A 14,381-nucleotide genomic window follows, 5' to 3' on the forward strand; every position below is an offset into this window, starting at 1 on the left:
CCCTCTCCCTCTCCCTCTCCCTCTCCCTCTCCCTCTCCCTCTCCCTCTCCCTCTCCCTCTCCACCACCCTCACCTTCTCCCCCTCCCCCTCCCTCTCCCTCTCCCTCTCCCTCTCCCTCTCCCCCTCCCCCTCCCTCTCCCCCTCCCTCTCCCTCTCCCTCTCCCTCTCCCTCTCCCTCTCCCTCTCCCTCTCCCTCTCCCTCTCCCTCTCCCTCTCCACCACCCTCACCTTCTCCCCCTCCCCCTCCCTCTCCCTCTCCCTCTCCCTCTCCCTCTCCCTCTCCCCCTCCCCCTCCCTCTCCCCCTCCCTCTCCCTCTCCCTCTCCCTCTCCCTCTCCCTCACCCGCTCCACCACCCTCTCCCTCTCCCTCTCCCTCTCCCTCTCCACCACCCTCTCCCTCTCCCTCTCCCTCTCCCTCTCCCTCTCCCCCTCCCCCTCCCTCTCCCCCTCCCCCTCCCTCTCCCCCTCCCTCTCCCTCTCCCTCTCCCTCTCCCTCTCCACCACCCTCACCTTCTCCCCCTCCCCCTCCCTCTCCCTCTCCCTCTCCCCCTCCCTCTCCCTCTCCCTCTCCCTCTCCCTCTCCCTCTCCCTCTCCCTCTCCCTCTCCCTCTCCCTCTCCCTCTCCACCACCCTCTCCCTCTCCCCCTCCCTCTCCCTCTCCCTCTCCCTCTCCCTGTCCTCGGCGGCGAAGGGAGCAGCGCATCCACTGCCGATTGGATGCTTTAACTTCCCTAATGGCTGCACTTGCTGTGAAGTGGGGCCTCTAAATTGGCTATCAAGTCCTTCCCAACACTCAGACCGTCTCTGGAATTTGTTGCATTTCTCTGCATTGCTCTCCAACCCTCCATCCGTCTCCCTCTCCCTCTCCGTCTCTCTCTCTCTGCGCAACTCCTCTTCTTCCTCATCCTCCCCTCCTCTCCTCCTCCTCCTCCTCCTCCTCCCCTTCTTCTTGTGGCTCCTGTAATGGTGCCTGTCTCTGGATTTCCATTTCTCGCCGCCTGCTGCTCTCTTGCCGGAATGAGTCCTACTTTTGGAGTGCCCACTATATCCCCCTCTGCTGTAGACTCTGCTGTGTCTCTGAGGACGCAAGCTGCAGCTTTCTGAGTCTGTGTCACTCATGTGGTGCTCACATATGAGACAATCCTCCCTGTCGTCTCTGATAGGGCTATGATGGTCTGGGCCAGAGTAGGCTTTGTTGTTGTGCTTGTTGTCAACATCTGTTGGTTCCTCAGCGCAGACAGAGGTTGAGCTGATACACCAAGCCACAGATAACTTACTCTGACTGTCACCAACACTAACCTTCGCCCTGCTCTGCCACTGCTGCGAGGCCCTAAAGTCAAAATGGAGGGGGTTGCAGCTGTAGGTGAGACGGGGCTCTGTCCTGGTGAAGGTCAGCATCTCTGAAGGCCACTGGAGAACAGTGTTTCCATCTCTGCTGAGCACAGAGAAGAACGGCTGGCTGGGCTTGGTGAAAAGACACGACAGGGTCTTCACTACCGTAATGTCTTCTTCTTTCTCTTCCTCGCTCACAGTCCCAGGACACTGAGAGGACTGAGAGGAGGAGGACTGGTTCTCAGGGGGACCATCAGAACCGGGGATGACCTCAGAAGAGGAACTGCTAATGGAGGAGTCCTCTTCCCCCCAGACGCTCTCCTCTACTTTATGAGCTTGTTGGTGTTTGCTTGTTTCCGGCTCAGCCTCTGTTGGGCTGTTTCTCTGAGTTTCCTCAGAGTTCTGTGTATCTAGTACTGTGTCTGGGTCGTCTGGGGGAATGTGACAAGGGGAGGCAGGTAATTGGGAGACAGAGGACATATAAGGTCTGGCCATATCCTCAGAGTTAACTAGCACAGAACACAGATGTGAGGCCAGTGGTGGCATGGGGATGTCAGACCTGGCTAGTGCATCTGATGACCTCTGGCTCCCCTGACTAAAACGAACACTGTTTGGGCTGAGATCACCAGGCTGAGTGCCAATAGCCTTCACAGTCCCATGACACAGTCCCTTTTCCTCTGCAGTAGGAGAGTCCGGAATGTTCAGCGCAACAAGGGGCATTCTGAGCTTCTGTCTTCTGATACATTCTTTGGAACCCTCCTCTGTGTTCTCACAGAACACGGAGGCCGAAGATTTCAGCTTCACGGATGCTTTCTTTGGGAAGGAGAATGAGAATGCTATTTTATGCTTGTTGTAAGTCTGTTTCTTGGCCTTTCCTGTGTAAGGCCAGTACAGTGTCTGCTGGGTCCTGCTGTTGGTGGCCAGACCAGTGCTGGCGCTGGTGTGGTTTTGGGTCCCTGTCTCCAGCACTGAGGAGTTGTTGGTCTCCTCTGAAGGTCCATCGGTACAGCTGTCTCTGAAACTGCCCTCCACTGCCACCGTAGTTGACTTGAACTTGGGGCCACTGCCTGGAGCGCTGAAACATAGAAAAATTAAACATTTGAATGAATGTCCGCAAGTCCATATTCATACGTGCATGGAACTCAATTGTTGTAGGCGAATCCCTTAATGATATCAACGCTCGTGATTCATGTATCTCAAGCAAGGACTCATCCCTAGACATCTGAATTTCCCCATACATCAAAATGATACACAGTGTATAAAAATGTAGGCTAACCAGTGGGCAAATCTGGTTGAAATGAATTCATTATAATCAGAACTGGTATGTCTAGTTTTCTGACTCCAACTTCACATGTTAAGACTCAGGACCCTGCTATACATTATCTGTGACAGATCACACTTCAACCAATAATCTGTGATGAATCATATCCTGGAAAGTTCAGCGATGTATGTACCCACCATTGGACCTCTCTACGTTGTTCGGCCAGTTCATGTATCCTCCGGAGTGCTCTCTCCTGTTTCCGCTCATCCTTCCTGGTCTTAGAGGTCACGTTCCGGGCAAACTCTCTCTGCTTCAGCTCCTTCAGCCTCTGTGGAAGTCAGAAAACTTTCATTTTAGAGATTGCTAATATCTCGAATATCTCTAAGGTTGCGTACCTAACGGCACCCTATTCCCTCAATAGTGGAATGCCAAGTAGTGCACTATATCAGAAAGGCTGAGGCTAATGGCCTGTTGATCTCTCCCCAAACAATCTACATCTAATCTAGCACTATATAAGGGTGCCTAAATCTTCTGTTGAGGCTATTGGCCTGTTGATCTCTCCCCAAACAATCTACATCTAATCTAGCACTATATAGGGGTGCCTAAAAGGGTGCATCTATCTCTAATATCTCTACGTGTCAACGGGGCAGCAGTGGAGAAGATCAAACGCTTCAAGTTCCTTGGCGTGCACATCACTGACAACCTGAAATGGTCCCTTCACACGCACAGTGCGGTGAAGAAGGCGCAAAGGGCACCTCTTCAACCTCAGGAGGCTGAAGAAATGTGTGGCCCCTAAGACCATCACAAACTTCTACATATGCACCGTTGAGAGCATCCTGTCGGGCTGTATCACCGCCGGGTACGGCAACTGCACCGTCCACAGCCACAGGGCTCTTCAGAGGTTAGTGCGGTCTGCCCAACGCATCACCAGGGGCACACTGCCTGCACTTCAGGACATCTACAGCACCCGGTGTCACAGGAAGGACAAGAAGATCATCAAAGACCTCAGCCACCCGAGCCATGGCCTGTTCACCCCGCTACCATCCAGAAGGCGGAGACCGTACAGGTGCATCAAAGCTGGGACTGAGAGACTGATAAACAGCTTCTATCTCCAGGCCATCAGTGTCACGATCGTCGATAGAAGCGGACCAAGGCGCAGCGTGATAAGCGTACATCTTTATTAAGTACACACACGAACAAAAACAACAAACCAAACGATACGTGAAGTCCTAGGTTAATAACACAAACCTTACGGAACAAGATCCCACAATAAACTAGTGCCAAAAGGCTGCCTAAGTATGGTCCCCAATCAGAGACAACGAGCCACAGCTGTCTCTGATTGGGAACCACCCTGGCCAACATAGATATAAATGATCTAGAACAAAACATAGAAAACTATAACATAGAACCTACACACCCTGGCTCAACATTAAAGAGTCCCCAGAGCCAGGGCGTGACAGTACCTCCCCCCCCCCAAAGGCGTGGACTGCGACCGCGCCAACCAAACACAACAGGGTAGGGGCCGGGTGGGCATTCCGCCTCGGAGGTGGCTCCGGGTCCGGGCGTGACCACCACTCTCCTTCTACCCCCCCGTAGCGCCCCTGGTCTGGTCCCGCTGGCCGGAGCTGGACTGGACACCGGTGGAGCGGATTGCTCTGGCTCCACAGTGGAACAGGCACGGGCCATGCCGGAATGACGACGCGCACCACTGGCTTGGTGCGGGGAGCAGGAACTGGCCGGACCGGGCTGGCGACGCGCACCACTGGCTTGGTGCGGGGAGCAGGAACGGGCCGGACCGGGCTGACGACGCGTACCACTGGCTTGGTGCGGGGAGCAGGAACAGGCCGGACCGGGCTGGCGACGCGCACCACAGGCTTGGTGCGAGGGACAGGAACAGGCCGGACCGGGCTGGCGATGCGCACCACAGGCTTGGTGCGAGGGACAGGAACAGGCCGGACCGGGCTGGCGACGCGCACCACAGGCTTGTTGCGGGGAGGCTGCCTAAATCAGTTAAAAAGTCATCACTAGCCAGCCTTCACCCAGTACCCTGCCCTAAACGTAGTCACTGTCACTAGCTGGCTACCACCCGGTACTCAACGCTGCATCTTACAGACTGCTGAGCTGTGTACAGTGCCTTGCAAAAGTATTCATCCCCCTTGGCGTTTTTCCTATTTTGTTGCATTACAACCTGTAATTTAAATTGATTTTTATTTGGATTTCATGTAATGGACATACATAAAATAGTCCAAATTGGTGAAGTGAAATGAAAAAAATTACTTGTTTCAAAAAATTCAAAAAAATATAGAATGGAAAAGTGGTGCGTGCATATGTATTCACCCCCTTTTCTATGAAGCCCCTAAATTAGATTTGGTGCAACCAATTCCCTTCAGGAGTCACATAATTAGTTAAATAAACCTGTCCACCTGTGTGCAATCTAAGTGTCACATGATCTGTCACATGATCTCAGTATATACACACCTATTCTGAAAGGCCCCAGAGTCTGCAACACCACTAAGCTAGGGGTACCACCAAGCAAGCGGCACCAAGAAGACCAAGGATCTCTCCAAACAGGTCAGGGACGAAGTTGTGGACAAATACAGATCAGTGTTGGGTTATAAAAAAATATTTGAAACTTTGAACATCCCACGGAGCACCATTAAATCCATTATTAACAAATGGAAAGAATATGGCACCACAACAAACCTGTCAAGAGAGGGCCGCCCACCAAAACTCACGGACCAGGCAAGGAGGGTATTAATCAGAGAGGCAACAAAGAGACCAAAGATAACTCTGAAGGAGCTGCAAAGTTCCACAGCGGAGATTGGAGTGTCTGTCCATAGGCCCACTTTAAGCCGTACACTCCACAGAGCTGGGCTTTACGGAAGAGTGGCCAGAAAAAAGCCATTGCTTTAAGAAAAAAATAAGCAAACACGTTTGGTGATCGCCAAAAGCCATGTGGGAGACTCCCCAAACATATGGAAGAAGGTACTCTGGTCAGATGAGACTAAAATTGAGCTGTTTGGCCATCAAGGAAAACACTATGTCTGGCGCAAACCCAACACCTCTCATCACCCCAAGAACACCATCCCCACAGTGAAGCATGGTGGTGTCAGCATCATGCTGTGGGGATGTTTTTAATCTGCAGGGACTGGGAAACTGGTCAGAATTGAAGCAATGATGGATAGCGCTAAATACAGGGAAATTCTTGAGGGAAACCTGTTTCAGTCTTCCAGAGATTTGAGACTGGGACGGATGTTCACCTTCCAGCAGGACAATGACCCTAAGCATACTGCTAAAGCAACACTCGAGTGGTTTAAGGGGAAACATTTAAATGTTTTGGAATGGACTAGTCAAAGAGAATCTGTGGTATGACCTAAAGATTGCTGTACATCAGCGGAACCCATCCAACTTGAAGGAGCTGGAGCAGTTTTGCCTTGAAGAATGGCCAGATGTGCCAAGCTTATAGAGACATACCCCATGAGACTTGGCTCTCCAAAGTATTGACTTTGGGGGGGTGAATAGTTATGCACACTCAAGTTTTCTGTTTTTTTGTCTTATTTCTTGTTTGTTTCACAATAAAATATATTTTGCATCTTCAAAGTGGTAGGCATGTTGTGTAAATCAAATGATACAAACCCCCCAAAAATCAATTTTAATTCCAGGTTGTAAGGCATCAAAATAGGAAAAATGCCAAGGGGGGTGAATACTTTCGCAAGCCACTGTACATAGAGTCATTGAACACTGGTCACTTTAATAATGTTTTCCTACTGTTTTACCCACTTTATATCAGTGCATTCGGAAAGTATCCAGACCACTTCACAAATTTCTAAAAACCTGTTTTTGCTTTATCATTATGGGGTATTGTGTGTAGATTGACGAGGGAAAAAAATTATTTCATCTAATTTAGCATAAGGCTAACAAAAAGTAAAGGGGTCTGAATACTTTTCAAATGCACTGTATGTATTTACTGCAGTCAAGGCTCCTCCTATATAATTTATAAAAAAAATCTGGATTATGTGTGTATTATTTTTGTTTATTGCTAGGTATTACTGCACTGTTGGAGCTAAAATCTGTGTACACAACCAATAAACTATTTGATTTGACATCTCTACATCTATGTCGGGATCTCTAAATCTGTGAAGGGAGAGCAGGGAGTGTAGGGAATCTGTGAGTGCACTCCTCTCCGTCACGTCTAAGTGACAACGCTGCTTGAATAATAATCCTCTAAGAGAACTTCTTTCTTTTCTCATTTTACATTTTAGTCATTTAGCAGATGCTCTTATCCAGAGCGATTTACAGCAGTGAGTGCTTACATTTTCATACTTCTTTTCACACTCCTCAGCTTCACAACCCTTGTTTTATTTTAACAGACTGTATGTGTATCTGTCTTGGTATGTCATGCATTCAACAATATAATGCAGAGATTAAAAACTCTCTTCAGAAGAACTACGGAAGGTAATAAAGCTGTTTTGCTGTTACACTTCATCAAACATATTTTTCGCACAAATGAATACTGGCTTCAGATGATGCAGCAGCATGAAATTGTTCTCAGATTTATTTTCTCAGATCAAACTCTCTGATATTAATTTGAATTTGCTTCCCCATCTAAAGGGATTTGCGTTTCTGAGGGCCGGGAAGGAAACAGGATTTCCCTATAGTTAATGTCACAGTAGGTTGATGAAACATAAATGAAAATGGACAGTTCCCTATTGGAAATTATAACTATTGAATAGATTTATCCACAAACAAATGATCAAATACTGTATGTTTTAGTAGGTTAGCAAATGGTTAAATGTTACTTAAACATTCCTAAAGTAGTATACCTTGCCATCCATCTACAGTGCCTTTCGGGAAGTATTCAGACCCCTTGACTTTTTCCACATTTTGTTACGTTACAGCCTTATTAAAAAATTGATTAAATGGTTTTTCCCCCCTCATCAATCTACACACAATACCACATAATGACAAAGCAAAAACAGGTTTTAGAAATGTTTGCTAATTTATAAAAAATTTAAAACTGAAATATTAAATTTACATAAGTATTCAGACCCTTTACTCAGTACATTGTTGAAGCACCTTTGGCAGCGATTACAGCCTTGAGTCCTCTTGGGTATGACGCTACAAGCTTGGCACACCTGTATTTGAGGAGTTTCTCCCATTCTTCTCTGCAGATCTTCTCAAGCTCTGTCAGGTTGGATGGGGAGCGTTGCTGCACAGCTATTTTCAGGTCTCACCAGAGATGTTTGATCGGGTTCAAGTCCGAGCTCTGGCTGGGCCACTCAATGACATTCAGACACTTGTCCCGAAGCCACTCCTGTGTTGTCTTCACTGTGTGCTTAGGGTCGTTATCCTGTTGGAAGGTGAACCTTCACCCCAGTCTGAGGTCCTGAGCGCTCTGGAGCAGGTTTCCATCAAGGATCTCTCTGTACTTTGCTCCGTTCATCTTTGCCTAAATCCTGACTAGTTTCCCAGTCCCTGTGCCTGAAAAACATCCCCACAGCATGATGCTGCCACCACAATGCTTCACCGTAGGAATGGTGCCAGGTTTCCTCAAGACGTGATGCTTGGCATTCAGGTCAAAGAGTTCAATCGTGGTTTCATCAGACCAGAAAATCTTGTTTCTCATGGTCTGAGAGTCTTTAGGTGCCTTTTGGCAAACTCCAAGCGGGCTGTCATGTGCCTTTTACTGAGGAGTGGCTACCGTCTAGTCACTCTACCATAAAGGCCTGATTGGTGGAGTGCAGCAGAGATGGTTGTCCTTCTGGAAGGTTCTCCCATCTCCACAGAGGAACTCTAGAGCTCTGTCAGAGTGACCATCAGGTTCTTGGTCACCTCCCTGACCAAGGCCCTTCTCCCCCGATTGCTCAGTTTGGCCGGGCGGCCAGCTCTAGGAAGAGTCTTGGTGGTTCCAAACTTCTTCCATTTCAGAATGATGGAGGCCACTGTGTTCTTGGGGACCTTCAATGCTGCAGAAATGTTTCCGTACCCTTCCCCAGATCTGTGCCTCGACACAATCCTGTCTCAGAGCTCTGCGGACAATTCCTTCGACCTCATGGCTTGGTTTTTGCTCTGACATGCACTGTCAACTGTGGGACCTTATATAGACGGGTGTGTGCCTTTCCAAATCATGTCCAATCAATTGAATTTACCACAGGTGGACACCAATCAAGTTGAAGAAATATCTCAAGGATGATCAATGGAAACAGGATTCACCTTAGCTCAATTTCAAGTCTCTTAGCAAAGGGTCTGAATACTTACGTAAATAAGGTATTTATGTTGTTTTTTTAAATACGCAAAAATTTCAAAAAAACTGTTTTTGATTTGTCATTCATTATAGGGTATTGTGTGTAGATTGCTGAGGATTTGTATTTATTTAACCAATTTTAGAATAAGGCTTTAACATAACAAAGTGTGGAAAAAGTAAACGGGTCTGAATACTTTCCTAATGCACTGTGTTCCAGGCAGTGTCAAGGAAGGCCAAAAGACTCCAGCCACCCAAGTCATAGACTGTTCTCTCTTCTAATGTACGGCAAGCGGTATCGAAGCATCATGTCTGGAACACCTTCTACCCCCAAGCCATAAGACATACTACACTGATACATCAACAAACGCACACACACATAGACAAACACACATACACACACACTACACACACTTACATCAATAAAACACACACACACATGCATATTGACACCACACACACTCACAGACACACACACACGCACACACACACACACACACGTTCATATTCTTTCACACTCTTCACGTCCGCTGCTGCTACTCTGTGTATTATCTATCCTGATTGCCTAGTGACTTTTACCCCTACCTACAGTGCCTGTACATATTAATTGAATTACCTCAACTACCTTTTACCCCTGCACATTGACTTGGTAACAGTTCTCCTTGTATACCGTGTAGTCTCATAATTTTATTGTGTTTTAATTTTTCTAATTGTTCTTTCTTTTTAACTCTGCATTGTTGGGAAAGGGCTCATAAGTAAGCATTTCACGGTAAAGTCTAAACCTGTTGTATTCTGTGGATGTGACAAATACAATTCATTTTATTCTGATTAATTTAATTTAATAAGTTATCACCATGCACTGTCACACAGTGGTGGTGGTAGTGGTGGTAGTGGTGGTAGTGGTGGAAGTGGTGGTGGTAGTGGTGGCAGTGGTGGTAGTGGTGGAAGTGGTGGTGGTAGTGGTGGCAGTGGTGGTAGTGGGGGTAGTGGTGGTGGTAGTGGGGGTAGTGGTGGTAGTGGTGGTAGTAGTGGTAGTGGTGGTGATGGTGGTTAGAGTGGTTGATGTGGTGGTAATGGTGGTGGTAGTGGTGGTAGTGGTAGTGGTGGTGATAGTTGTGGTAGTGGTGGCAGTGGTGGAAGTGGTGGTGGTGGTGGTTAGAGTGGTTGATGTGGTGGTAATGGTGGTGGTAGTGGTGGTAGTGATGGTGTTTGTGGTGGTAGTAGTGGTAATGGTGGTGGTAGTGGTGGTAGTGATGTGTTTGTGGTGGTAGTAGTAGTAGTGATGGTGGTGGTGGTGGTATTGGTGCTTGTAGTGGTGTTAGTGGTGGTGGTGGTGGAGATAGTGGTTGAAGTGGTGGTAATGGTGGTGGTAGTGGTGGTTGTGATGTGTTTGTGGTGGTAGTAGTGGTAGTGGTAGTGGTAGTGGTAGTGGTAGTGGTGGTGGTGGTGGTGGTGGTGGTGGTAGTGGTGTTGGTAGTGGTGGTAGTGGTGGTAGTAGTGGTGGTAGTGGTGGTAGTGGTGGTAGTAGTGGTGGTAGTGGTGGTATTGGTGTTAATGGTGGTAATGGTGGTGGTGGTGATAGTGGTTGAAGTGGTGGTAATGGTGGTGGTAGTGGTGGTAGTGATGGTGTTTGGGGTGGTAGTAGTGGTGGTAGTGGTGGTTGTAGTGGTGTTGATGGTGGTTGTGGTGGTGGTAGTGATGGTGGTGGTGATGGTAGTAGTGGTAGTAATTGTTGTAGTGGTGGTAGTGGTGGTGGTAGTGGTGCAAGTGGTGGTAGTGGTGGTAGTAGTGGTGGTAGTGATGGTGATGGTGGTTGTTGTGGTAGTAGTTGTAGTGGTGGTGGTGATAGTGGTGGTAGTGGTGGTAATGATGGTAGTAGTGGTAGTGGTAGTATAAAGGTGGTAATGTTGGTAGTGGTGGTGGTGGTAGTGGTGGTAGTAGTGGTGGTAGTGGTGGTGGTAGTGACGGTGGTAATGGTGGTAGTGGTGGTAGTAATGGTGGTAGTATTGGTAGTAGTGGTGGTAGTGATAGTAGTGGTGATAGTGGTGATAGTGGTGGTAGTGGTGGTAGTGGTGGTAGTAGTGGTAGTGGTGGAGGTGTTGGTAGTGGGGTAGTGGGGGTGGTAGTGGGTGTAGTGTTGGTAGCGGTGGTGGAAGTGGTTGTAGTGGTGGTGGTGGTGGTGGTGGTAGTAGTGGTAGTAGTGGTAGTAGCAGTGGTAGTGGTTGTAGTGGTGGTGGTGTAGTGGTGGTAGTGGTGGTGGTGGTGTAGTAGTGGTAGTGGTGGTGGTGGTGGTAGTGGTGGTGGTAGTGGTGGAGATAGTGGTGGTAATGATGGTAGTGTGTGTACTGGTGGAAGTGGTGTTAGTGGTGGTAGTGGTGGTCGTAGTGGTAGTGGTGGTTTTGTTGGTTATGGTGGTGGTGATGGTGGTATTAGTGGTGGTAGTGGGGGTAGTGGGGGTAGTTGGGGAAGTCGGGGTAGTGGTGTTAGTGAGGGCAGTGGTGGTAGTCGTGGTAGTGGTGGTGGAAGTGGTGGTATTGTTGGTAGTGGGAGTAGTGGTAGTAGTGGTGGTAGTGGTTGTAGTGGTGGTGGTGGTAGTGGTGGTAGTAGTACTGGTAGTAGTGGTAGTAGTGGTGGTAGTGGTTGTAGTGGTGGTGGTAGTGGTGGTAGTAGTGGTGGTAGTGGTTGTAGTGGTGGTGGTAGTGGTGGTGGTAGTGGGTGTAATGGTGGTAGTGGTGGTCATGGTGGTAGTGGTGGTGGTGTAGTAGTGGTAGTGGTGGTGGTGGTGGTAGTGGTGGTGGTAGTGGTGGAGAAAGTGGTGGTAATGATGGTAGTGAGGGTATGGGGGTTGTAGTGTGTGTACTGGTGGAAGTGGTGGTCGTAGTGGTAGTGGTGGTTTTGGTGGTTATGGTGGTGGTGATGGTGGTATTAGTGGTGGTAGTGGGGGTAGTGGGGGTAGTTGGGGAAGTCGGGGTAGTGGTGGTAGTGGGGGTAGTGGGTGTAGTGGGGGTAGTGGTGGTAGTAGTGGGGGTAGTGGTGGTAGTGGGGGTAGTGGGGTTAGTGGTGGTAGTGGTGGTGGTGGTGGTAGGGTAGTGGTGGTAGTGGTGGTAGTGGTGGTGGAAGTGGTGGTATTGTTGGTAGTGGAAGTAGTGGGGTTAGTGGTGGTGGTAGTAGTGGTAGTAGTGGTGGTAGTGGTAGTAGTGGTGGTAGTGGTGGTAGTAGTGGTGGTCGTGGTGGTCGTGGTGGTAGTGGTGGTGGTGTAGTAGTGGTAGTGGTGGTGGTGGTGGTCGTAGTGGTGGTGGTAATTGTTGTAGTGGTGCTAATGGTTGTAGTGGTGGTGGTAGTGTGTGTACTGGTGGAAGTGGTGGTAGTGGTGGTAGTGGTGGTCGTAGTGGTGGTATTGGTGTTAATGGTGTGGAAATGGGTGTAGTGGTGGTATAGGTGGCAATAGTGGTGGAAATGATAGTGGTAGTGGTGGTAGTAGTGGTGGTAGTGGGGGTAGTGGTGGTTGTAATGGTGGTAGTGGTGGTAATTGTGGTAGTACTGGTGGTAGTGGAGGTAGTAGTGGTGGTTGTGGTGGTAGTGGTGGTGGTGGTAGTAATGATTGTAGTGGTGGTAGTGGTAGTTGTAGTGGTGGTAGTGATGGTGACAGTGGTGGTGGTAGTAGTGGGGGTAGTGGTTGTAGTGGGGGTAATTGGGGAAGTTGGGGTATTGGTGGTAGTGGGGGAAGTGGTGGTAGTGGTGGTAGTGGGGGGTAGTGGTAGTGGTGGTGGTAGTGGTAGTAGTGGTGGTGGTGGTGGTGGTAGTAGTGGTAGCAGTGTTGGTATTGGTGTTAATGGTGGTAGTGGTGGTGGTGATGGTGGTGGTGATAGTGGTTGAAGTGGTTGTAGTAGTGGTGGTGGTAGAGGTGGTAATGTTGGCAGTGGTGGTAGTGGTGGTAGTGGTGGTCGTAGTGTTAGTGGTGGTGTTGGTGGTTATGGTGGTGGTGGTGGTGGTATTAGTGGTGGTAGTGGGGGTTGTTGGGGATGTTGGGGTAGTGGTGGTATTGAGGGCAGTGGGTGTAGTGGGGGTAGTGGTGGTAATGTGGGTAGTGGTAGTGGTGGTAGTGGTGGTGGTAGTGGTGGTGGTGGTAGTGGTGATGGTAGTGGTGGTGGTAGTTGGGGTGGCAATGGGTGTAGTGGTGGTAGTGGTGGTAATGGTGGTAATAGTGGTGGAAATGATGGTGGTAGTGGTGGTAGTGGTGGTAGTAGTGGTGGTAGTGGTAGTGGTGGTAGTAGTGGTGGTAGTGGTGGTTGTGGTGGTAGTGGGGGTAGTGGTGGTTGTGGGGGTAGTGGTGGTTGTAATGGTAGTAGTGGAGGTAGTGGTGGTAGTGGTGGTAGTCGTGGTGGTGGTGATAGTGGTTGTATTGGTGGTAATGGTGGTAGTAGTTGTGGTAGTGGTGGTATTAATGGTTGTAGTGGTGGTAGTGGTAGTTGTAGTGGTGGTAGTGGTGGTTATAGTGGTGGTGGTAGTAGTGGGGGTAGTGGTGGTAGTGGGGGTAGTGGTTGTAGTTTGGTAGTTGGGGAAGTTGGGGGTAGTGGTGGTAGTGGGGGAAGTGGTAGTGGTGGTGGTAGTGTTGGTAGTGGTGGCAGTGGTGGTAGTGGTGGTGGTGGTTAGAGTGGTTGAAGTGGTGGTAATGGTGGTGGTAATGGTGGTGGTAGTGGTGGTAGTGTTGGTGTTTGTGGTGGTAGTAGTGGTAGTCGTGGTGGTGGTGGTAGTAGTGGTAATGGTGGTGGTAGTGGTGGTAGTGATGTGTTTGTGGTGGTAGTAGTAGTGGTGGTGGTTGTGGTATTGGTGCTAGTAGTGGTGGTAGTGGTGGTAGTGGTGGTGGTGGTGGAGATAGTGGTTGAAGTGGTGGTAATGGTGGTGGTAGTGGTGGTTGTGATGTGTTTGTGGTGGTAGTAGTGGTAGTGGTAGTGGTGGTTGTGGTGGTGGTGGTAGTGGTGTTAGTAGTGGTAGTAGTGGTGGTAGTGGTGGTAGTGGTGGTAGTGGTGGTGATGGTGGTAGTGGTGGTAGTGGTAGTTGTGGTGGTAGTGGTGGTAGTGGTGGTAGTGGTGGTGATGGTGGTGGTGGTGGTAGTGGTAGTTGTGGTGGTAGTGGTGGTAGTGGTGGTGGTAGTGGTGGTAGTGGTAGTGGTGGCAGTTGAGTAGGGTACATATAACATTGGTTACAGCAGTGTAGCTCCAACATCAAGCATTACTCTCATGCTGAGAGATGAGATACGGAGTTCAGCTCCCTCCACAACCTCTCCTACCGAGGAAGCTCCAGTGATTGCATTTACATCAACTGCGACCCAAATGGCACACTATTCTCTATATATTGCAATTTGACCATGACCCATAGGGTGTGAATTGTAGTGCACTATATAAGGAATATGGTGCTATTTGGAACGCATTTACAGTGGCTGGGGTCTCATAGCAGGGAAGGTTATGCGGTGAGATCAGATCTACTTTTGTCATGTTAACAGACCTTTATGTCTCAGAGGGAGTACACTTGGGTAACTGGTCTGA

At 49.0% G+C, this 14,381-nt stretch overlaps 1 protein-coding gene across 1 annotated transcript; it reads left to right on the forward strand.

Annotated features, from left to right (window-relative positions):
• Window positions 1–6,710: 6,710 nt before the first annotated feature.
• LOC311129563 (uncharacterized protein) lies at window positions 6,711–14,017 on the forward strand (the record flags this gene model as incomplete). The annotated part of the gene is made up of 3 exons (XM_084161894.1): window positions 6,711–6,730; window positions 12,756–12,816; window positions 13,916–14,017. The coding sequence occupies 3 exons, from the start codon at window positions 6,711–6,713 to the stop codon at window positions 14,015–14,017; spliced, it is 183 nt and encodes a 60-aa protein (XP_084018020.1).
• Window positions 14,018–14,381: the final 364 nt, after the last annotated feature.

The sequence above is a fragment of the Coregonus lavaretus genome, assembly GCF_964263955.1.
Source record: "Coregonus lavaretus genome assembly, chromosome: 5".
In the NCBI taxonomy this organism is placed as follows: Eukaryota; Metazoa; Chordata; class Actinopteri; order Salmoniformes; family Salmonidae; genus Coregonus; species Coregonus lavaretus.